This window comes from Juglans regia, chromosome 15, assembly GCF_001411555.2.
Source record: "Juglans regia cultivar Chandler chromosome 15, Walnut 2.0, whole genome shotgun sequence".
In the NCBI taxonomy this organism is placed as follows: Eukaryota; Viridiplantae; Streptophyta; class Magnoliopsida; order Fagales; family Juglandaceae; genus Juglans; species Juglans regia.
In genome coordinates this window covers 15080818-15105429 of record NC_049915.1, presented here as the reverse complement: position 1 = coordinate 15105429, position 24612 = coordinate 15080818, and the positions used below count along the sequence as shown (strand labels likewise).

The window sequence follows — 24612 nt, the reverse complement described above, 5'->3', positions numbered from 1 at the left end:
TAGCCGTAGGATGTTGTTCTCTTGTGTGTAACAAAAAGAATCAATTGGCGGGGATTCAGTGTTTCGCGACCTGATCTAATGGTTCAGAAAATTCTCTTGGGTGGGATCCACAGGAATAAACTGCCAAGTGGAATAAACTGCCTAGTGGTTGGTTGGGCTTCTATAAACAGTAAATATATATGTATAAGACGACCTTGACCTTAATACGGGATTATAGTTCTAAAATCTTCTGGGTTTTGAACTTTCAACTTCTCTGACTTTTCTTTCTCTCTTTGGATGCATATAAATAAAATTCAATTTCAGACTCTTCCAATGTCTCTGTCTGTCAGGTTCTTTCACCGTTCAGGCTTCTGTAACTGACGAAAAAGTATACCTCGTTCTGGGAGAGTCCTGTTTTTTACCACACTCAGATCTTGTTTTATATGGGACTCATTGGTTTCATAACCATAGAATAGAGCGGTTTTTGGCTTTATATGGGAAATTGAAGTTGGGGACTTTGTTGAATTGGGTGCTTTGCGTTGCCCAGATGGTTAGGAGAAAAAGGACAGCTTTCAGCTTTGATGAAGCTGCGGATTTTCTGCACCATATTTTAGCAGAGAAGCCTCTGCTTCCAGTCTTGATTCCTTTGATAGTGCTTGCTTGGGCTATTGAGAGATGGGTTATCTCTTTCTCGAATTGGGTTCCACTCACCGTTGCTGTCTGGGCTACCATACAGGTGCGATCCTTCGTTTTTGTTCTTTATATTTCTTTTTTCTAAAAGAGCTTTTTCTTTGTTTTTGTTTTGTTCAGTTTTAATGTATTTTGTCTAACAGTTAGTTTCTTTTCCTTAACTAGCTGTTGTCAATTTAGCCTTCTCGTTTAAATTCTTTTCAATACAAACGTATACCTACCCATACATAAACTTTTAAGTTCACTAGTCGGGGGGAAACACCATTTCTCTAAAAAGTTGTTACTCAACCAGGGTTAGCATCTCATTGAAATAACTGCAGCACGTTATGACTTATTGTAGAAAACAGCGTTATCTCATGCTGTTGGATCTTATGGTTCAGTTGAATTAATAGTGCTGTTGGATTGGTTATCTTTTTCTTCTTCTTTAACGATTGCTATATTTCAGGGCATTATCAACTTTCTCTTCTCTAAAGTAATCAAACTCTGATAAACTGCCACTGGTCTAGAATTCCTGTGATGCTCCCTCACTCACTAAATCCCATAATTGAGTGACATAAGTAGGATAGAGGTGAATGATTATGATTAAGGTGCATCGAGTGTAAGTCTCACGTTGGTTTGTTATATTCCTATTTGTAACATTGACTAGTTTTTTGTAATATAAGGTCATATGTGGCTTGAGATTTCCTTGGGATATTACAAATGGATCAGTTTGACCTAGTAAGTCCATGTGGCATTGGGTATTCAGTGCCATGTGAGTCCTCGCGTCATTTTCACAATGGGTGGAAAAAGTATGATAAATGTGAATGAGTATGATTTTCTTTTATAAGTAAAAATTTTATTAAAAGAAGAATAGACAAAGACTGAGTACACTGGATGTATACAAGAGAGACACCTAGTTAAGAGGAGGAAGCAATAGAAACAAGTAAGTCATGAAATTAAGCCCATTGAAATCTGTAGCTGTTGTCCAAAGGAATAATGTCTTGAAAAAGAAACTTCAAAGATCCTCCAGGGCTGCTCCTTGTCTTTGAAGTTCTGGTCATTTCTTTCCCTCCAAATGCACCACATGAGACAAATAAGGACCATCTTACAAATAGATGCAATTTGCTGAACTCAATAAAGAAGTGAATGAGTATGATAAATGTAGATTGAGTGTTAAGTCCCATATTAGTTCTTTATTAGGCAGAACTGTATATTATTATGATTCTGAAGAGTTTCAATGTGCACCGAGTGTCAAGTCTCACATAATAAGCTTGGATGTGGCTTAAGCTTTCCTTATGTGGTTGTTAGTCGCTTCCTTATTAGTAAGGGCTGAACAAAAATGAGGTCATGAATTCAATCTTATATGATTGTTTGAGTCATGTTGACCTATAAAAAACTATCCCCATTGAGCTTGTAGATGTCGGTTAGATCAACTCTAGTATGCATGTTGACCTTCTTTTGTAGATCGTATCTTCAATGAATGGAAACAAGCAACCATACTAAGAAAAATACTTGTTTACTAGTTTCATATAAAAGATATGTTAGAACACCATATACAGAACTTATAGGGCAGTAGGATTTGAAACATTAGTGCAGGAGCAATTTATAGCTGCACTTTTTGCTCCCTTAAAATAGCTTTCTAGTTTATGCTGAGATATTTATGTTGGGATATTGAAGGTAGGCTTTGAAGTTTGACTTTCACTTTTCTGCCATTTAGAAAACTATTTGTTACTAAAATTATTATTACAGTTGTAAATTTTCCATCCTGTAAGTATCACCCCATCTTAAATTGTTTTTTGTGGTTAGTTCATTTTCCTCTGATTTTATTGCAAGTTAACTGCACATTAATTCTCTACTTAACAGAACTTATGTTTTCATGCAAGTTTTCATCATTTTAGTTTTTACCCATATCATGATTAATAAGCTCAAGGTTTTAGGGATATCAGCAACATGCACATGGTGATAACATGAATATCACTTTCATTTCTGCAGTATGGGAGTTATCAACGACGAATACTTGTTGAAGACTTGAATGAAAAATGGAAGCGTGTTCTACGGAATAACTCAGTACTTTCACTCATCTTTGATTCGATTTTGCTTATCTGAACTTTGAGTCTTATGAGATTTATGAAGTTAATTTCTATCCATTTGCATTTATGTAGCCTATAACACCACTGGAGCACTGTGAATGGTTCAATAAGCTGTTGATGGAAGTATGGCCTAATTACATTAACCCAAAGCTCTCAATAAGGTTCTCTTCCATTATTGAGGTGAGGTTCTGTACTTCATTATGCTTGAGATCTACTTTTGTTCATGCAACGCATACAGACGATAAAAACAACACATATTGTCTGTATGCATTGTTTTTATCATTGTTTAATTAATACCTCTGCAACTCTTTTAGCATACTTCTCAGAGTTGTACTTGATTCATACTAGCATGAACATAATTTTGAAAGTACTTCTTTCCTGAGGATTGGTAACAGATGTATAGTGTCTTTTGTAGTTTTTAGAGTAGATATAGTGCATTTGTATCATGATGGTATCTTCAAACCAACCTTTTATTTTAAATCAGATAAGTTGAATCCATAGCCCTATTGGTGGGGCCTACAAGGGTATCATATAAAATTCAAAAGAAAAATATTCCAGGAAGTGATGCGAGATTAGCTGATTCAGTATGAGCGCTCCATTACTGACTAATTCACAGGAGATAAAAGATAGTGATACTCTCTTTTCATCTACCATCATAAAATCCTTGTAATTGAAATACTGCAATCTAATGTTGGAAGAAATTGTGTTCACACTTGTTACCACAAGTGCTTTGAGAAGTTATCTCCTCTTTGATTGGTATATGTGGATACATTTATGTATTTCAATGATAGAGTTTTATCCTCTTTTTTTTAAATATGTGCAGAAACGTTTAAAGCAACGAAAATCAAGGCTTATCGTAAGTTATCTACTCTTTTATTTCATTCAATAATTTGTATCCATGGACTGATGATAACTGTATACTACATCTGTTCTGAAAGAAAGCTAGCTGTGGTGTAGGAAAAAATTGAATTGCTGGAGTGCTCACTGGGTTCAAGCCCACCAAGCTTGGGTCTTCATGGGATTCATTGGTCAAGTTCAGGAGATCAGGTTGGTTTTCTGACTTTTCATCTGAACTTTTTGTGTCTCCCCGTCAATGGTCTATCAGATGCATTACTTCATGCTCTTTACTTGTTTTTATTGTTAGAAACTTAGAAAGGTTATCCTGAGTTGTAGCAATTATATGCCAGTATTGATCGACTTCCACGTTTGCTGAACCTGGAATCACCATTATGTCATCATTATAGAAACCTGCATTTTGGCCATTTTTAAGGTGTATGTTGGATTTTCAAATGAACGGAGAATTTCCCCAATTATTTGTGAGATACTCAGCCAGTATTGTGTGTGTGGGTGGGTGGGGTGCGTGTTAGTGTTATCCAAAGAAAACTTCATAATATTTGTCGAATAATTTTTCAGTATTGATAGGAGTCAACACTGGGTTCCAAGTGGAGTTTATACCACAAGGCCTTGTTAGCTCTGAAATAACTACAACTTTTTAACAATTTCTACCAATAGAAAGTACCGAGTAAGTAAATTATCAATTGCCTCCTTAGAAAGTGTTATCCTAGTTATCCATACGAATAGTTGCTTCAATAGATTTTTTAGGATGTGCTATTAACCTTTTGACTTATGTTGGTCCTGTCACTGAGTATTATCCTTCACAACAACTTCAGTCTTAAAGATGTTGGCAAGTATTTCTCTCTCTCTCTCTCTCTAACTGTGTGTGTGTTGATTAAGAAAAGTGTTCAAATAATATACCATAAAGGGAAAATAAGGTGTAGGAATCAGGTTATAACTTATAACCAAAGTACAAAAGAATGTGTTTTAATGGAACTTAAGATACGATCATTTTGCACTTGAAAAAAGGTATAAAAAAATTTTGATAAGTTTGAAAAAAGGTAAAAATAAACCTTTGTAGTTGGCTGGGATGCTAAAATTGTAGTATTCAGGTGAAAATAGTTTGATTTTGTGGCCTTAAAGAAATAATGACCTTGTCGTACACAAGACTCTGGCTTTGGTTATGACATTAGAATAATTAATAGGGACTAAAGAACCAGCAGACTGCCCAATCAAGTGATTTACATGACAATAATTTAAAACTTGTCAGCATATTCATACTTACAGCTTGTGTGGTTTATTTTTATTACTGTTTTTTCTATTCACTAAAATGGTTTATCTTCTGTCAGACAAGCGGTCAAATTTTGTTAGAAAATTCCTGCAATCTTCACAAAGTATCTTTATGTTGACAGAGAATTATGCGATTGGGTTTTGACTGGGACACAACTGATATGAGTATCTTGTTGCTTGCTAAGATTGCCAAGCCATTTATGGGGACTGCACGGATTGTTATAAATAGTCTTCATATCAAGGGTGATGTAAGTACAGTTGCTCTCTTTCCCTAATATTTTGAAAACGATGGCTCAAATCACGTATTATGACACCAAAAGAAACTGGACAGTAGATATGATTTTATAAGCTTCATAGTGTGTGCATTTTGGTCAAAAGGAGTTCCAAGGATTTTATTGGAAGGAACCTTCGAGGCATCTACCACAAACCATGAGATGCCCATTGAGGGCAGAATTAGAGATTAATGCAAGTCAACTTATGAAGCTATTATGTTTACACCATGCACTGATCACAGAATGAATATTTTCAATTATAAATAAAGTTGGAGTTGCTTTCCCCAGTTTGTTCCACTTCTTAAGGTTTTAATGATGAAAGATGCGTGAAGTTTCCTGTATTCTAAAGTTGAGAGTAGGTTCCATCTTGAAGGGCCATAGCATTTATGCATATTAGTTCTAGTTTTGTCTCTTTTTAATGGTAAATTGGTGGTTCGTGCTCTTACAAAGAATGGTTTGCCCTCATTTTATAGTTGATAGTATTTTTTTTCCTATAGTCTGTCTGACAGTTTCTGATGGCACTGATTGTTTTATATCATTCTGAAAGCAGTTTCAGTGCTTTTAGTTGTTATTCATTCACTGGGTTACATTTTACAGCTTCTTCTGACTCCGGTTCTGAATGGGAAGGAAGTTTTGTATTCATTTGTTTCAATTCCTGAAGTGAGAATTGGAGTTGCCTTTGGAAGTGGTGGGAGCCAAGCACTACCTGCAACAGAATTGCCAGGCGTTTCTTCTTGGCTGGTGGGTTTCTTAACTGATCGTATTCAAGCACAAAAAAAATTGATATAGACTGAATCGCGTTATGTAGAGCCGGCTTCAGTTCATCTTGATTTGGTATCTGCCTCTTTGAATGGTTTTTTGAGTTGTTCTGCCACAGATTCTATATTAATAAGGTTCTTTATTTTTTTTCAAAGAAATCGTTCTGGAAGATCCAGTTAATGTTTGGGGCCTGATTACTGAAAATTTCTGAATTTAATTTAGAAATTTTCACAGTGGAGATTGCTTACTACTTTTCATGAAACCAGTTTTCTGGAAATTATGCTGGTTTTAAGATGTATAGTTATCTCACTTGTTCCATGATATTGGTACTTTTAATGTTGTAATGATACATTCCTCACCTGAAATTGGTGAATGCTCTTTTTTCAGACTTGCTTTCGACTAGCAAACTTAGTGTCTGATGATATTTTAGAAAATCTTCCTGGCTGCAGTGAGACATCTAGCTACACTTTTTACAAAGCATAGTAGTTTATTCTAAATAATATTTTCTTTTCATGCAGGTTAAGATTCTCACTGACACCTTAGTTAAGACAATGGTTGAACCTCGTCGGCGTTGTTATTCTTTGCCAGCTGTAGACCTAAGGAAGAAGGCAGTTGGCGGTGTTATACACGTGACAATCCTTTCGGCAAACAAACTTTCTAGAAGTAGCTTGAAAGGAAACTCATCAAGAAGACAGCAAAATTGTTCTGTAAATGGTACTTCAGAAGAGCAGATTGTTGTTAAAGATCTTCAGACATTTGTGGAAGTTGAACTTGAAGAGCTGACTAGGAGGACAGATGTGAGATCTGGCTCAGGTCCCACATGGAATTCAACGTTCAATATGGTTTTACATGAAGAGACAGGAACGATTAGATTCCATCTTTATGAGTGTACCCCAAGCAATGTGAAGTATGACTATCTAGCAAGCTGCGAAATTAAGGTACTATCTGCTAATGTTACCTCAAACTATAAAGCCATGGGCCATTACTGTTCATTGTATGAAATAGTTAGTTTCTGCAGTTGAAAAGCATTTTGACATGCTTGAGTCAGCAGCCAAAAATCAAATCATGAAATTTTGTAACACAATACATTTTTTCTTTAATCAGTAGTAGCATGACATCAACAAATGGCTAGCTTTGGTTGATAACCGATGATCACTGATAGTGCTTGCACCAGTTATCTCATAAGCAATTATGAGAACTTATTCAAATCACAAACTAAAGAAGGAAACAAACACATTTGTCAACTGGTAGGCCATTACTGTTGGCTATGTCAGTGTGTTGTGTGTCAGCTAAATCTGATATCGTTACTTCATCACGTGTCCTTTGCATATCATTACTTCATTGTAGTGTCAGCTAAGTTAATTTCTTGTGTCCTTTGAGCAGATGAAGTATGTAGCGGATGATTCCACAACATTTTGGGCAATTGGACCTGACTCTGGTGTGATAGCCAAGCACACTGAAGTTTGTGGGCAAGAAGTTGAAATGGTTATTCCATTTGAGGGGGTCAATTCAGGGGAGGTAAAATCTTAATTAGTTTCACAACAAGGAATTTCTTTAATTGTTGTATCCTAGACTCCCATGTTTTTTTATTTTCTTCCTTCCTTCTACATCAGCAGTTTTGAAAACAAAATGGTTTCAAAATCATTGCCCAAACCGAGATATGAATACCCATTGAAATGGTTTTTGAATGAATTCATCTGATCCTCCTCTGTGCTTAATGAGATGAATTATATTTTAGTTGGTGATATTATTCAGTTTAAGAAAAAACCAAGGCTTCTACCTTTGTAAGACTGTAATATATTTCATAATTTGTTAGATGAATCAGTAGCATTCTAATTGGCTTTCTTGTGATTAATACATGCAATAGCCGATGAATCAATTGGCTTTTAATTGATGTTTTATCACATTTTGGACCAGTTATAACACTTTCCCTGCAAACATATTTAATGTATTTGACCGTCTATTTGGCCGATAATAAGTTTAATTAAACCTTGAAAATTGAACAGAGCTGCAAAACTCAATTTAACTGGTATTATGCCTCTTTTTCTCATTTTACTTCATATAATATTAAGATGGATGCTAATTAATTTCTGTAGCTTGATTTTGCCAGGTATGCGTCTTTAACTTATGTGGTATTTTATATTTTTTTGTCTTTTCTCCCTCATTTGAATAAACTTTGCAGTTGACAGTGAGGCTGGTGTTAAAAGAATGGCAATTCTCCGATGGTTCACACACCTTGAACAGCTATCATCTTAGCTCACGTCAATCATTGTATGGGTCATCCACTTCTCTGTCAAGAACTGGGAGGAAAATCGGTATAACTGTTATGGAAGGAAAGGATCTTATTGCAAAAGACAAATCTGGAAAGTGTGACCCATATGTAAAATTGCATTATGGAAAAGTAGGTTTGAATTTTTTTCAAAACATTATGTGATAGATTATCTAAGGCCTTAAATGTATTTACAATTCGAGCATTGTTTATGGTGACGTTTTATATGCTTTGAACCTTCCTTTCAGGCCGTCCATAGAACAAGGACTGCTCATACTTCATTTCCTATCTGGAATCAGAAGTTTGAATTCGATGAGATAGGAGATGGTGAGTATCTTAAAATAAAATGCTGCAATGAAGAAACCTTTGGAGATGACAACATTGGTTTTGCACGAGTGAATTTGGAAGGATTGGTGGAAGGGTCACTCAGGGATGTATGGGTCCCCCTTGAACAAGTGAATTCAGGAGAGCTAAGGCTTCAAATAGAAGCAGTCAGAGTTGATGACCATGAAGAATCAAGGGTATTTTTTCTAGTATGAAAAGATTAGTCTCTCCCATTAATTTAATATCAAAATATGGAAAAGAAAAAACTACTAAGCGCATGAAAATTTTTAGGCTATCTTAATTCTTCATATAGGATTCACTATGCATATGGTCAGTGGCAGAGCCAAAAACTTTTGTTTATGGAAGTCGTGGTTAATACTGAACAAATATATATATATATAACCCTTTTGAATTCAATCACAGGAATTTATGACCTATGGGATACTTTTCTATATGATGTGTAAGGATTACATATATATATATATATATATATATCACCACTTCTGCTATTTAAGGGCCATGAAAATTTTTTAGGTATTGTTGTTCATAAGCATGCTTAGATTTGTAAGGAGAATTTAGAATATTTAGAGGGATCCAAGTATTAATTTCTCTTAGGATGACTTGCTAATATCATCAGATCACTAAGGGAATAAAACAATTGCAGAAAATTTGGGGGTATATGGCTTCCAAGGTCTTATTGTGGCTCTGCCATTGGGTAGACCAGCTTGTTCGGCTATTGGTCAGTTTATCTATGTATCTATATGTGAATTTTTGCATGTATGAACCAGGTGTTTCAATTGTAGGCCTAGCCTACTCAGCCTGCTCAATGTAAAGGGCAAGCATTGAATTTAGGTTTCCGAGTTAGTTTGGTCAGAATTTCTTTGTATTAATCGAGCTTAACCTGCCAATTCCTTAACATGATGCCACCCCTAAAGTTTATTCAAGATTCGAAGTGTCTACTCTGATATGCTTCTGTCCTCTTCTTTTTATTGGTTGTATAAGTTCAGGGTTCAATTGGTTCTGGCAGTGGCTGGATTGAACTTGTTCTCATTGAAGCGAAAGACCTTGTTGCTGCTGATCTCAGAGGAACAAGTGATCCTTATGTGAGGGTACAATATGGAAACTTGAAGAAAAGAACAAAGGTTTGAGACAACCACCACTTCAAATTTTTATCCAGCTAGCTATTTTTTAGTTCACATGTTTTTATTCACACCATTCGTGATCATTTTTTGAAATAGTATAGTTCGGATATATGGAAAGAGAGTTTTTTTATCTGTTTGTGATATATGAAGTCAGAGCACATTCCTCTCTGCTGTACTTGTATTTGAGCATCTCACCACAAGCATGCGTTCTTAAACATTCTAGCTGGTCACCCCTTCTTCACTTAGTTATTGTCGTCATTTCTTTAAACAAATGTTAGTATCATTTGTCCAGGGAAAAACTGAATTTGTTCTTAGTTCTGTAATTTTATGTCCACCATCTATCCTACAAGTGTGTAGATTTGCACTTGCATGTAGTCTTTGGTGAGCTGACTCTCAATCCGTACCTGCTTTGCCATTTCTCACCTTACAGGTTATGTACAAAACTCTTTATCCCCGATGGAACCAGACCTTAGAGTTCCCTGATGATGGCAGCCCCCTGGTTCTGCACGTTAAAGACCACAATGCTGTACTGCCTACTTCGAGTATAGGTGATTGTGTTGTAGAATATCAAAGATTGCCTCCAAATCAGATGTCTGACAAGTGGATACCCCTCCAAGGGGTGAAAAGGGGAGAGATTCACATTCAAATTACAAGAAAAGTTCCAGAGCTAGACAAGAAACGTAGTTTAGATTCTGAACCATCCTTGACTCGAGCACATCAAATTTCTAGCCAGGTGATTGTGTTTTTGTTTCATTTTATTTGGTTCTTCCTTGGCCATTTGTTTTACTTTCTAGCATGCATCAATGATCAGATGAGCCTAGAGTTGAGTCACTATGAACAAATGAAGTTTTGACTTCGTTTGAAATTCTCTTATAAGCTTATCTAATAGAAATCAATCTACTTGATCTACTGAAGCTTCCTGGACTTAAGCCTTTACAATTTGTGCAACTTAAATCACACTTCACTGAGATTCATACTTGAGATTTTCTAAGTTGTCCTATGATATATCAAATTTCATTGTTCCGGTTCGGTAATTTAATCTTGATATGCTATGTATTTTCTTACCCAAGTCCATGCCACTGTCTTAAGATGATTTTATTTCTAATCTATTCATCATCATTCAACTGTCTCCGGATGTGAACCCATTATTACGAATTTAGAATATAGAATTTCAGTTGGACTCTTATCCCTCATATGTTCTTTAAATGTATCTGATCAGATGAGACAAGCAATGAACAAGTTTCAATCTCTTATTGAGGACGCCAATATTGAAGAACTGTCATCAGCATTGAGTGAGTTCGAAAGCCTCGAGGATTTGCAAGAGGAGTACATGGTGCAGCTTGAGACTGAGCAAATGCTTCTTATTAACAAGATAACAGAGCTTGGTCAAGAAGTTTTTAACTCATCTCCTTCCTTAAGCAGAAGATCTTCAGGCACCTGAAGAGTTCCTTCCAGTTTTTATGTTGGTGATGATTTCTAGCCTTTGTGTTTACAGTTTAGTATTTGCTTACACAAAAACCATCACATAGAGATAAAAGTGTATATGGTTCTATTCTACCACTAATAAGTCTCATGATTCATGATGTACCTTCAAGTCGTGTATATTGAATATGAATGATGTGATAATTTTATGGTATCGAGGGAAGAGATTTTATTTTATTTTTTGTTGGGATAAATAATTTTATTCCACCTTGTTAGCTTCTGAAACCATGAAACAAAAAACTCTCAAAATCCTTACCCATAGATGCTTGGTGAAAGCATAAAAGAATTCTCTCTCTTTTTTTTTTTTTTTAGAGATCCCAATTTTATTGATACTCTCGCATATGACGGAAGAATACCGTAATAATTCTCAACATCCACATACATATCAGATAAAGATATTGATTCCCTCTCTCGAAATCCAAGGATGCAGTTGAAGAAATGGGTGGCTCTACAACCACCGCTGGTAGCTCCGCTAGTTCATTTTGTTTGTTTGTTTGTTTTTTTGTTACATATATTTTTTTTACACTTTTAAATTTTTTTTAAAAAATTTACAACATTAGTAAAAAATATTTAATCATTAAGTTAAAAAAAAAAAAACGAACGGTAGCCCCCAACGGGAGCAACCACCGGGAAGGACAGGGATTTCCTTGTAGAAATTGTTCCAAAGTAATGCTATTCATTCTTTTATGTTGATGAGAGGGCTCCACGTTGGTTCAAATGATAGTTTTATAAACACATCACAGTCAAAGGAACAAAAACGCAAGTAATTGAGGAATAGAGAAGAAACAGAAAACAAGAGAAAGCAAAACAAGAATAATATAACTCTAAGAGTAATGCTACATACAGTCGTGGAATGCGTAAACGCCGTGCAGTCCTTTGAAAAATAGTGAGATCCACTATTAAAAAATTAATTTCTTTTCACGTGGATATCATATTTATTCACTTTTTTTAAAACGATTGTACGACACTAGCACATTCACGACTGCAAGTATCATTTCTCTAACCCCTAAAGGCCACATAAAAACTAAAATACTCTAGGTATATGTACAAGGACTAGAGTACCTATAACTCTATATCTACGAAGCTCATGATTATACTTGTTTCGAGAAAGAAAAAAAAAAAATCCCAAATCCAGCATCATCCCCGATCCTGCAGACTTGGGCACTGTTTATGTAGAATATGGAGCTTTAAGCAGTCATTCCAAGAGAATACTACTCATTGTTGCAGATGCCTACTTCCAAAGCCGCAATAGATAAATATGGTAGAGAGAGTGAGAGAGAGAGACTTAATAAGAACCATGTTCACATATTTTCTATGCACCGGGGGTCCAGAACTATCTACAAAATACGATAGACAAAAATATTCGAGGCATAAACAACAGGATATGACAGAAGAATCTGGAAATGCAATACTGAAGAACTTTCAACAGCTCATTAAATGCAGCGAGCAAACATTTTTCATGATCATAAGCCGTAACCTAGCTTTTGGAATGGATTTTGTAGCTTCTATATAATTCTTCACAGCAGCTAATCCATAACCTAGAAACATGATAATGACATTCATCTCTCCCAAAGTAAATCTTAAAAAGGATGTTCGATGCCGTCCTTCCCTTCTAAATAAAATCAATTTCCATAGCCTCATTGGCGCAGTATTTGCTGCAGTTGAAGCACTTGATTCCTTTGCTCTGGAGGCAGGAGATTAATCTGTTCCGGAGTGAGGCTCATGACTTGTTGAAGTAGTGCCTTCTCCATCTCCGGTGTCAACTGGAGATGAGCAGCAGCAAAGTTGATCTCAAGATATTAACTAATGATCCAGTTGATATAAAATTCAAATAGTTGCAGAGATTTTACCGATTGGTTGCGCGCTGGCTGATTGCCAGCACCCATCTGAGCTGGAACTACTGGTGGTGGTCCTGGAAGACCTGGATGCTGTGTTACTGTAGAATTCTCAGGCGGGCCAGACATCCAAGAAGATCCTCTATCCACTTGCATGGAATTTCCACCTTGATTGCTATATTCAGTCCCCAAATGTTGACCTCCCCCCTTGAAAAAAAAACAAAAAGACGAAAGTGGATAAGGTAGCACAAAAATTTTTCCAAATTGTCGAAACCATTCAGCAAAAATAATTTAGACATGGTTGGTAAAAGAAACTAGCAAGGGGCTTGTATTGAGCATAAAATAGAAAGGTAAAAAATTTATGAAGCCTATTTCCATTTTTCCGTGGTAACAATTGATCAGGTCAATAAGTTATGCTAGTTTTATCAAACCATAACAAATAGTCCAATATCTGAGATGATGGTGGTGTAGTAACAAAAAATATTAATCATTTTGACAGTTCATCAATGTGAACAATTTGTCTACGTTATAGACCCTATTGGTTAAAATATCTAGTACTCTAAAAGAAAATGATATTCATTCTAGATCTATAATTTCAAAAAGCGATAAAGAAAATGAGATTATGTTATGTCATTTTACAGGTGGCAATATAACCAAATCTAAAATCTACAAGAATTTTTGCAGTTTTGAACTGGGCTTTATCAAGAATTACAATGGGCTGATGTTAATTCTCTGTTCACTGAACCTGATTCAAACCAAACACCGCCCATACATGACATGAAAAAACAGGTCAATGGGTAGCATTTATGTGCGTGCCCAAATCTCACACACTAGAGCAGCTTCATCCATATTATATCAATACACAGCATTTAACATTCAATAACCTACACCCCAATGACCCCCCAATCGGGAGAAGTCTCGTGACAATCCCTAACTTTTTTTTTTTTTGATCAGTAAAATTTAATTCTCATTAATATGAATGAAGATAGGCATAGCCTATGTACACAGGAAGTATACCATAGAAAACACCTAAATACATTCTTAATACACTAAGTTGTGGCTAAGAACTCCTGTACACTAATTCCATTAAGAACAATAGCTGAAAACCATAAAAGTAAAGTGTGCAGGAAAAAATTATGTAGCTCCTCCTTTGTTCGCTCCCTATCTTCAAAACATCGCGCATTCCTTTCCATCCAAACACACCACATTATGCATAACGGGATCATTTTCCAAGCTGCTGCAACCTGAGAACAACCTTCTAAACCCTTCCAGCAAGCAAGTAGGTCAACCACCTTTGCAGGCATAACCCACGCAACATCAACTCTACTAAATATCCCATTCCACAACTCTCTCGTCACCTCACAATGCAATAAAAGATGGTCCACTGATTCACCATGGTTTTTGCACAAATAACACCAATCCATCACAATGAGACCCCTCTTCCTTAAATTATCCGTGGTTAGAAATTTTCCTAATGCAGCAGTCCACACAAAGAACGCTACTTTGGAAGGAACTCGCGACCTCCAAACACTTTTCCACGGGAAATGTACATTACCTTGCGACGTCAGAATTTTATAATAAGTTTTGACTGAGAACTTCTTATTGTCCTTATATCTCCATTGTAACCTGTCATCCTGAGCCATTAACCTTTCTGAAGAATATATCAAGCTAAAAAATTCAGAAACCATGTTCATCTCCCAATCATGATTGGCCCGAGTGAATAAGATATTCCACTGATACGAATCTTGGGCCAACACAAATAAATCCGCTATTGAAGCCTCCCTATTAACCGCAATGTTATAGAGTGCTGGGAATGCTCTCTCCAAAGTCTGCTCTCCACACCAAATATCCTGCCAAAACTTGATGCGTGTGCCCTGTCCGACCACACATCTAGTATTATTTTTAAAGCATTGCCATCCCCCCCTTATATATTTCCACAAACCCACACCATGCCCCCCCCTCACTTCATTAGTGCTCCAACCCCCCCAAGCACCTCCATGTCTCGAGTCTACAACTTCCTTCCACAAAGACTCCCCTTCTTCTTGATACCTCCATAGCCACTTCCCCAAGAGAGCTTTGTTGAAAGTCCTTAAATTGCGCAATCCCAAACCACCGCTCGAAATTGGGGAACAAACTTTATTCCATTGCACTAGGTGGAATTTAGTTTCTTCCCCTATACCTCCCCACAAGAAAGCCCGGAATAACTTCTCGATACGATGCGCCACCCCTGCTGGCAGTGGGAATAAAGATAGAAAATAAGTTGGGAGATTAGATAAAGTACTAGTGATCAATGTAAGTCGCCCTCCCTTTGATAGATACAATCGTTTCCACCCAGCCAACCGTTTCTCCACTCTTTCTATAATACCTTCCCAAATACCTCTAGCTTTGAAAGTGGCCCCCAAAGGAAGGCCCAAATATTTCATAGGCAAAGAACCCACTTCACACCCCAACGTTTCTGCTAGAATATTGATATGAGGCACCACTCCCACCGCCACCATCTCAGATTTGTCCAAGTTAACCTTGAGACCCGTCACAGCCTCAAAACACAACAAAAGTGCTCTTATGGCTTGGATTTGGCCCAACTCCGCTTCACAAAAGAACAGTGTATCATCTGCAAATAAAAGATGTGAGATCATAACAGAGCCATAAGTTCCATTGCCTGCCGAAAAACCCACCATAAAACCTCCATCTACAACTGCCTTGACCATCCGACCTAGTGCCTCCATAACAATTACGAATAAAAATGGAGACAAAGGGTCCCCTTGTCTCAATCCGCGCGAGCTATTGAAAAAACCCACCGGAGTACCATTAACTAGCACTGAAAAACGCACAGTAGTTATGCAGAATCGGATCCATGAAATCCACCTGTTCCCGAAACCACATCTCCCAAGTAAGTAGAGGAGAAAATCCCAATTGACATGATCATAGGCTTTCTCCATATCAAGCTTACAAAGTATGCCTGATTTACCCTCCTTTAACCTCTGATCCAAACACTCATTAGTAATAAGAACTGAGTCAAGTATCTGCCTCCCCCGAACGAATGCATTTTGAGGTTTCGAAATGATTTGCTCCATTACCACACTTAATCGATTAGCCAAAACCTTCGAGATGATTTTGTACACCCCACTCACTAAGCTAATGGGACGAAAGTCATCAATATCCACCACTCCCTGTTTTTTCGGAACAAGGGCTATGAACGTCGCGTTTAAGCACTTTTCAAATTTTTGGAAAGCATGGAATTCAACAAAGACCCGCATAACATCGCCTTTCACAATTTCCCAACAATGCTGAAAAAACCCCATCGAAAACCCATCCGGCCCCGGAGCTTTGTCTTTGGCCATATTTCTAATGACCTTATGCACCTCATCTTCTTCAAAAGGTCTTTCCAACCAACTCATACTCTGCATGTCAATGGACTCAAAAGGCAGACCATCGAGCTTTGGCCTCCAACAAGATTGTTCCGTTAGCAAATTCTCATAGTAGTTCACAATGTGATTCTCTAGATCAAGGGGAGATGAAAGTACTTGATTACCTGCCGTAAGAGTCTCAATGGTGTTGTTACGCCTATGAGAATTGGCCACCCTATGGAAAAACTTCGTACATTTATCCCCTTCTTTTAACCAAAGGGCCCTGGATTTTTGACGCCACGATGTTTCCTCCATCAACAAGACCCTCTCCATTTCAGTCACCACCACATTCTTCCTCAACAAAGCCTCTTCAGAGGCATTTCCCAACAACAACTGTTCCTCCAATTCCTGAAGTTCCTCCAAAAGGATTGTCTTCTGATTGTCAATATTGCCAAAAACTTCCATATTCCACCTCCTTAAATCTTGCTTCAGGGCTTTTAGCTTACCTGCAAGAATGAAACTAGGGGTACCTGAGAACTGATAAGAAGACCACCAGTTACAAACTTTCTCAGCAAAACCGTCCACTGCTAACCACATATTTTCGAACTTGAAATACTGGCGACCCCTATTAATGCCTCCACAATCTAACATTATAGGAAAATGATCCGAGCAACACCGGGCCATCCTCTTTTGATACAACTCCGGATAATGGGCTTCCCAGGAAGGAGAGACAAGAAACCTGTCCAATCTCGACCAAACCCTACTGTTCGACCATGTGTACTCACCCCCAGCAAGTGGAAGATCCATAAGATCCAAATCAAACATGAACTCGGAAAACTCCTCCATGGCTATAGTGTGACGAGTATTCCCTGATCTCTCGCTTGGAAAACGTGTGATATTGTAGTCCCCGCCCATACACCACGGCACATCCCATAGATAATAAACCCCCGCCAACTCCTCCCACATCCTTCTCCTTTCTCTATCTAAATTTGGCCCGTATATGCCTGCAAATGCCCATTCCCACCCATCTACTACACTTTTAAATAAACAAGCTACTGAAAAAGTCCCAACACACTCCTCTATCTCCTCCACAACTCTTTTATCCCACATCAAAAGCACCCCACCCGATGCTCCATCCGACGCTAAGTATGACCAGCCCGCATAAGAACAACCCCATAAACTACGGATAAGTCTTCGATCAACGATCCTTAACTTTGTTTCTTGAAGACACACCATATCCACCTTCCACAATCGCAACAAAGATTTTATGCGAAGACGCTTGTTGCAATCATTAAGCCCCCGCACATTCCATGAGAGGATCTTAGGTTTCATGAACAATGGTTAGCCCCCTCCCTTTCGTTCTATCCCTACTGCCACTTCCCTCCTTCGCTTCATAATTTATAGAACATTGTAGTCTTTTAAGTTCCCTATCTCTCTTTACTGCCGACTTCAATCTACTCTCTTCAATGGCAATAATAAGAGCTCTAAACTGCTCTTCAAAACCTGTGCAGGACACTCCAGCCCAAACTTGCAACTCCTCCACTTTCTTGAAAACCCAGTCTGGAATTTCAGAGTTGTGACTAGGATGGAGCACTCGTAAAGGTTCAGCCTCTCTTCTGTCTATGCATCCCTCTTCGCATATGACTAACTGCATATCATCATCTTCTGACTCCTTCGTTGCTGATCTTACTTCTCCTTTCTTCTGACAGGGTGTTTCAACACTATATGGGCCCACTACTTCACCAGCCACCACTTGTAACGAACCTAAAAGGTCACTGGGAAGATTCTGAGCCACCACTGCTGCTCCTTCGTCCACTACGGCATCGGTGACAATGATCTCCTCAATCGCACAAACTTCAAGCCCCATTGGTGTGTAACAAGAGTCGCCAGCCTCCATCGCACCTCTCTGTGCTAGATCCGAAATATTTGACTCAATACCAGCCGTATTATTACTCTTACTTGGGACAACAGACTCTGTTTCACTTTCCGCACTCACCATCACCTCCGCCGTTAGAGCAACTGTCCCTTTTACGGTATTGCTACCCTCCGTCGCAGCTTTCTGTGCAAGGTCCGTGTCATTTGCCCCAACTTCAGCCGTGTTTTTGCTTTTTCTCGGAATTTCAGACATTTTCGCAGTCTCTAACAGCATCGTCGCCTCCGTCGTAAGAGCTCCCACCTCCGGCGAGGTTGTCTGAGACGACGCCGGTAGCGGCGGCTCGGCCTCACCCCCCGATGGGCCAGCTTCCTCCTCTTGGAAGCGACGGCTTGTCTTCCTCCAGTACGGGCCAACTGTGTTTTGGTTCTTTCTGGGTTGAGGCCCAGACTCAAGTCCCGTAGCCCATTGGCCTACTCCCTTTCCCTTCCCCTTAACTATGGGCTCCCTGGCCCATTGGCCTACATCTTCCCATCCCTGATCCGAGCCCAGCTCACTCATCCCATTTACTTCAACACATCGTTTTAGCCATCCCACTTTATAAGTTAATTCTCCCAATTGTTTCTCCATATCGCATAAAGCCTTCAGCATGTTTTCTTCTTTCAATGCGACAGGAGCTCTGCCATCTCCATGCCGCAACTGATCATTACCCAAAGAAGTGACAGGGCCTTGCTTCAGCAGACCTACTCTCTCTGCCCAGTTCACGTCTCCAGTCCTCTCCATCTCTCTGCTGCCTCGAAGAACTTCACTGTATGATCCATAATTTATATTCTGCAGAGACGTGACTGGTGGAAACAGCCGTGAACCACCACCATTTCCAACTTCCTTCAGCACCACCACGAGTTTTTTCCACCCCACTCTATCCCTGTCCCCTGGTATGAAGATGAAGTTCCGGCGTCCCCCTCCACCATACTCCACCAACGCCATATATTCTCCCCTAGAGTTGATGCAACGTTGAGCGATGTATCCCCTATCCCCATCCCTCTGTGCAGTGTAGAAACCCTTTCCCTCCCCCTTCATACATTCCTCCAGCGCCTTGTAAAACCAACGTACTGACCCCAGCCCCAACATCATCTTTTTTACCACTTTCCACCCCTTCTCTGTAAGACACACGAACCTCCCAACCCTTGACACCTCGAACAATTTTGATTCTATACTAATTCCTTTTATGGAAGCCATGTTGTATCAGAGTAAGACTACAGCAATGGTGCTAGTTTCTAAAACATATCACCTCATAAAAGAGCCCATGCAGTACATTATCTTCTATGTATCACTACTGAGCACAATGGCGAGGGTTTTTTGTTTCTGTCTCTTTTCATGCTTTTAAACAAGATGCGAGCTTGCTCCACCATCCCAACCACCTGACGCATCCATCAACAACCACCTGATGACCCAAAAAATGGAGATCACAACCACCTGACGCATCCATCAACAAGATGATTTTTTTTAATTAAAAAGCAAATTGATTCAATGATGTGCAATGATAAAGGAAAATGGAAAAAACGAAATTTACATCAGATACCATGTCTTTTAGTTTGAAATCACTCTAATTGACTGGGGACCACCACTTTTATCATATCAAATGTACATAAAACTTTGTTTTCATGATCTAAATTCTCATTTTGAGTGTTCCAGGTAAAAAAATTAGGAAATCACTTAACCAAACCTCTAGTTAGATTGACCATTCATAAATTTGATATATCAGTAGAGACAGTACATGATGGTGAGTTACCAACTCTTATTTATGTACGTTGGCAGGGTAAATTTTAAATGGGAAACCAGCTTGTTCAAGGTAGCTCAATCATGGGTATCCAAAACTCTTCCTCAAATCTCCCATCCTGAGACATTGGAGGAAAATGGTTTCTAGACATCCAAGCAAGAAAATGCGTGCATGATTATTTCTATTCCACAAAACCTGATTGTTATCCCCACCAGTTATACAGTAGCGTAATTCCACCATAAAAAGTATCTATGAAACCTAGAAACCTACCTATTTCTATTCTTAACAATTACCGACTCTCTAAAGTCATCATTACTTGACTTAGAAATGCATACATCTGGACAAGGGAAAGCACAGTGAGCCTCTTTCTATTTGCACAATATACCATCAGAATGGAGGGCCCTACCTACATACATGATTGAAAAAGTCACCATGTAGGGTGTGCTTCAATCTAACATTCCAAGTATAGCTGTGATGTCCATCAACTTATCAAAGAAAAAAGCTGTGATGTCCATCAGAAAGCCAAAGAGAAACGATAAATTGATGCACCAATTTATACTTCATGTGCACTTGGGCTATGCCTCCTTTTCTTATGAATAAACTTCTTGATTACTTGTCAGAAAAAAAAAACAGTTCCCGAAAGAATGGCTGGAAATGTAATACTGCCATCCAATGACTAAAATTACAATACCTGATACAGTGATTGAGGTAGTGGCTGATTTGGAAGTGGTGGCTGCCCCTGTGGAAATGAAAGCCCAATGCTAGCAGGAGGTTTGGCACCAGGCTGAACAATTTATTGATAAAGAGAAAATTTTCAAACAATTTGTAACATGTAATACATTTAGCAATGAGAACAATGTGATCTTCAGCTTACATGAAAAAACTGCTGCGACGGATGCTGAGAAGCACCAGGATGTTGGAAACCCACATTAGGCCCCATTTGGGGAGCATACTGATGATGGTAAGCTGGAACTGAAGGTAATCTAGGTTGCATTGGCAATGGTGGTTGAAGTGGCAGATGAGAAATTCCAGGTGTCTGTAGTGGCTGTTGCAACTGGTTGGTAGTATTTGGCATTTGAGGTTGTTGAAGCGGAGGTGGCTGTGAAGAAGAATAAAGAGGAAGTGAAGGGATATTAGGAAGTTGTGATGATTGCGGAAGAGACATAGGGGGCATTTGGGAAGTAATGTGTCCCTTAGGTGGCTGTGGCATCTGCAGGGGATGTGATGACATGGGCTGAGCCTGGAGATTTAGTGTAGGAACAGCAGCAGATGAGACAGGTATCGCAGCTTGATTCTGGTGTTGTTTCATTGTAGGAGGGATCTGAGATGCACCGGTTTGCTCCTGCAGACTCACTTGACCTGGTGATGAGTTAGCAGACTGAATATTTGATGGTAGAATAGGCTGTGCTGATTGTTGAGGATGCTGTGACACTGTTGGCTGAATATTTGGAATCTTAAAACAAACCAAAATTTAGCAAATACATTAAAGCAAGAGATACAACCTACAGGGCCAAAGCCTCATAAAGAACAAAAGAATACCGCTTGAGGGGGCTGGACCATTCCAAGCATAATTTGTGCCTGTTGAAATAATAGTATCAAATGTCAAATAAGCAGTTTAAGGTAATATATTTTTTTTTGATAAGTTGAGATGGAACCGGAGTGGTTTGGATTCAGACATGAGTTGAGATGGTTTGTGAATAGTAGAATAAAAGTTGAATTATTTATTATATTTTGTGTGGGAATTTGGGAAAGTTATTTTGGGATTTGAAAAAGTTAAATTGTTTATTATATTTTGTGTAAGAATTTAGGAGAGTTGTAATGATGAGATGAGATGAGTTGAGGTGGGTTTTGAATGCAAACAACCCAAGGTAATATATTACAATAACTGAAAAAACAAAAACTATGCAATTACATAACCATCCATAGCATATATCACCCAGGCATGGTACTATACATCTCATTCGTCAAGAAAACAAAATGATTTCCAACGGGACCTTAACAAATTAATAACTAACTTGCAAATTCCTAGACAAGCCAAGGGAAAATTGCCTTATATTATTCTCAGATATTAAAAGTATCGCAAGATTGCATAAAGAACTAATAAAACTGGCTGGAAGATGATCCCGATCTGCATTATGTGGTGCACATGGCAAGAGGGTAATGATTGGACATTCGAAGATAAGGAGCGGTCACTAGAGGAACTTCGATCTTTATTTTTCTGTACTTTATTTCTATGGGCCATAGCTATAGATTTTAATGGCCTAACTTTTCATGATTTTCTTGTTTCCACTACATCGACCTAGATTGGTCTTATCTCTTGAATAACAACTTGTGTACTAGGGCTATGCCTATCTCTCTTAATAATATCGTTTACTTATAAAAAAATAAAATAAAATAAAACTGCCCACTGCTCAGCTAACTACACCTTTAATGTTTTCTTGAATTTCAAAAATATATATATCCTAACAAGTTTAGTAACTTGTTAATGTATTTTAGAAACATCAGTCTGAACTTGGTATTACAAGGGGCAGGGATAGAGAAAACACAGTCTCTCAAAGATATATCCAAAATAAACATAAAAGAATTGGCTTTCTCTCTCATCACCTTTCTGACTAATGGTGGCTTGATAATAACTTACGGTATTTGACTTTGATATTAGTTCTAGCATGGGCAGAAACAGTCTAGCAAATTGTCACTTGAGCTTTGTTATGACACTTGCTAGTGTTCACAATGCCTACGCTCTTGGTATATATCTTATTATCCTAGGATGATATTCCCTATGTTTTTCAATACTTTCAAAATAGAGTTTTAAGGTGTGATTCAGTACAAGGAAAACCATTTCTGAAACAACACGTATTTGTACATTTACCAAATTTCTTAGGAAAAAAACAGCCCACCATCTACAGTTGAATATAACAAGAAGTGTGAGGAGGAAGCAACTGTAGACCAATAAATATACATAAGTTAAACTTGGCAGACAACTATTTCATATCAGAAATAATAAGTGAATGTTCGCAATCCTAAAGGAAGAACAATTTATATGCCAAAAAATATGGACCTGTTTTCTCATAAAAATCAAAGACACTCTTCCCTTTCCCAAATTCCTCCCATCATGACAGTTTAGCCCAAGAACTCCCAAGTTCAAAGGTACCACTTGTATGAAGTTGGTTAAACAAGAAACAGTTCCTAGTTGAGTCTTAGTAAGGTAGTCTTTTCTCGTTATTACCAATATGGAATTAGGCGGTTCAGATTATGCAAAAAAATCAACGCAATCTCAAACAAAAATAACGACATAAAATAGAAAAATATAATAAAAATAACACTGCTCCTAGATAATTAAATAACACTTGCAAACACCACTTGGACAAATAGATTCAATTTTAGCATTGGTTTAAATGAATTTGATTCTTCAAACAAAAAGAAACAATAACACAAAGTAAAACCCTAATTGCATGAAGTGTTTCATCATTGAAGAAAACACCGAATTTCACACCCCTTCAAAATGGGAAAAAAATAAATGAAACGAAACAGGTCTATTTCTAAACCTAAAAATAAATACCTGAAAAAGGGCTTTGGTTAGGAGCGGGTTCTGGATGAGGATCTGCCTCGCCTGTTGCTGGTTCTGTTCGATCAGAGTCTGTAGTGGGATAAAACAAATACATTATAGCAATTATATTTTACGAGATATGAGGCGTCTGGAGAAAAAGAAAGTTCCGGAAGTAAGAAAGGAAGGTAGGAATGAGGAAACAAAATTCAGTTCAAGAAAATTGGAGAGAGAGAGAGAGAGAGATGATGGTTGACCTTCATCTGAGACATGATTTCATAGAGCTGGTGCTTAGACATTCCAGCAAAGTTGGCCGATAAGCCGTCACCGGCGACTTGTTTTCCCGCCATTGTTTCAGAGGGGAAGAGTCCGTTTTCAACCTTTCGGGGGAAGTAGGGATTTTAATTTTTATTTGTTTTATGTTGGGTTGGCCTGAGTTCACCGGTCGGAAAAAATGGTTAATTATTTTCTTCTATTTCTCTTCTTGCTTCCTTATTTTAATCAATTTTTTTTTTCTAAAATAGTTCATTTTAATAAATATTTTTTTTACTAAAGCTTATCTTAATAAATTAGATACAAAAAAATAAATTCACGTAATAATATAAACAAATGATTAATTATTTTCATTTTTTTAAATAAATCTATTTCTTATATAATTTTCGAAGCTTATTTCTTTACTTATATTAATTATTAAGCCTTGTTTGGATTCAAATTTATCTCAACTTATTTCATCTTATTTCATTTAGTCCTAATTTAGATTGAAAACTCATCTCATTTCATCATTACAATTTTTTAAAATTTTCACACAAAATATAATAAACAATTCAAAATTTTCAAATCTCAAACAATAATAACGTTAAAAATAATATTCTAACGATATTCTATTAAACTTATAACTTTCATTACAACTCATCTCATCTCAATATATTATCCAAATCTCACCTAAGTCTGCAGTGATTCTTTTAATTAATTCTATTGTAATTATTTAAACAATTTTGATTTCTTAGGGCTGTTTTTTTTTTTTTTTTGTCTAATTTAATTTTTTTACTTGATCAGTTCAAAAAAGAAAAGACCATTTAGTTTTTATTTTCCAATATAAAAAACTATAAATTTAAATAATAAA

At 37.6% G+C, this 24612-nt stretch overlaps 2 protein-coding genes across 3 annotated transcripts; one reads left to right on the top strand and one right to left on the bottom strand.

Moving 5' to 3' along the window:
- Positions 1 to 239: 239 nt before the first annotated feature.
- Positions 240 to 11292, top strand: LOC109004549 (synaptotagmin-5-like). The gene is made up of 14 exons (XM_018983125.2): positions 240 to 715; positions 2641 to 2715; positions 2811 to 2918; positions 3562 to 3594; positions 3696 to 3785; positions 4985 to 5110; positions 5732 to 5875; positions 6412 to 6831; positions 7277 to 7411; positions 8076 to 8294; positions 8411 to 8683; positions 9494 to 9628; positions 10059 to 10361; positions 10848 to 11292. The coding sequence occupies exons 1-14, from the start codon at positions 527 to 529 to the stop codon at positions 11067 to 11069; spliced, it is 2472 nt and encodes an 823-aa protein (XP_018838670.2). The 5' UTR covers positions 240 to 526; the 3' UTR covers positions 11070 to 11292.
- Positions 11293 to 12381: 1089 nt separating this feature from the next.
- LOC109004548 (cleavage stimulating factor 64) lies at positions 12382 to 23939 on the bottom strand. 2 transcript variants are annotated; one of them, XM_018983123.2, is made up of 7 exons: positions 23747 to 23939; positions 23505 to 23582; positions 21485 to 21523; positions 20820 to 21398; positions 20637 to 20729; positions 12961 to 13152; positions 12382 to 12873 (listed from the first exon to the last, which is right to left on the bottom strand). In XM_018983123.2, exons 1-7 carry the CDS (start codon positions 23837 to 23839, stop codon positions 12748 to 12750), a joined length of 1200 nt encoding a protein of 399 aa, XP_018838668.1. In that variant the 5' UTR covers positions 23840 to 23939; the 3' UTR covers positions 12382 to 12747. The 2 variants fall into 2 exon arrangements, with proteins under 2 accessions (XP_018838668.1, XP_018838669.1); XM_018983124.2 differs by having other exon boundaries at positions 20820 to 21383.
- Positions 23940 to 24612: the final 673 nt, after the last annotated feature.

What these genes read in the sequence shown, in the direction of transcription:
- LOC109004548 (XM_018983123.2), bottom strand. Translation starts at nt 23,839, where the DNA reads ATGGCGGGAAAACAAGTCGCCGGTGACGGCTTATCGGCCAACTTTGCT. An exon ending in TGGTCCAGCCCCCTCAAGCG is followed by an intron (nt 21,399 to 21,484) that starts GTATTCTTTTGT and finishes GTTTGTTTTAAG; the next exon opens with ATTCCAAATATTCAGCCAAC. An exon ending in CGTCGCAGCAGTTTTTTCAT is followed by an intron (nt 20,730 to 20,819) that starts GTAAGCTGAAGA and finishes TAAATTGTTCAG; the next exon opens with CCTGGTGCCAAACCTCCTGC.
- LOC109004549 (XM_018983125.2), top strand. Translation starts at nt 527, where the DNA reads ATGGTTAGGAGAAAAAGGACAGCTTTCAGCTTTGATGAAGCTGCGGAT. An exon ending in GTGTTCTACGGAATAACTCA is followed by an intron (nt 2,716 to 2,810) that starts GTACTTTCACTC and finishes GCATTTATGTAG; the next exon opens with CCTATAACACCACTGGAGCA. An exon ending in TAAAATTGCATTATGGAAAA is followed by an intron (nt 8,295 to 8,410) that starts GTAGGTTTGAAT and finishes CCTTCCTTTCAG; the next exon opens with GCCGTCCATAGAACAAGGAC.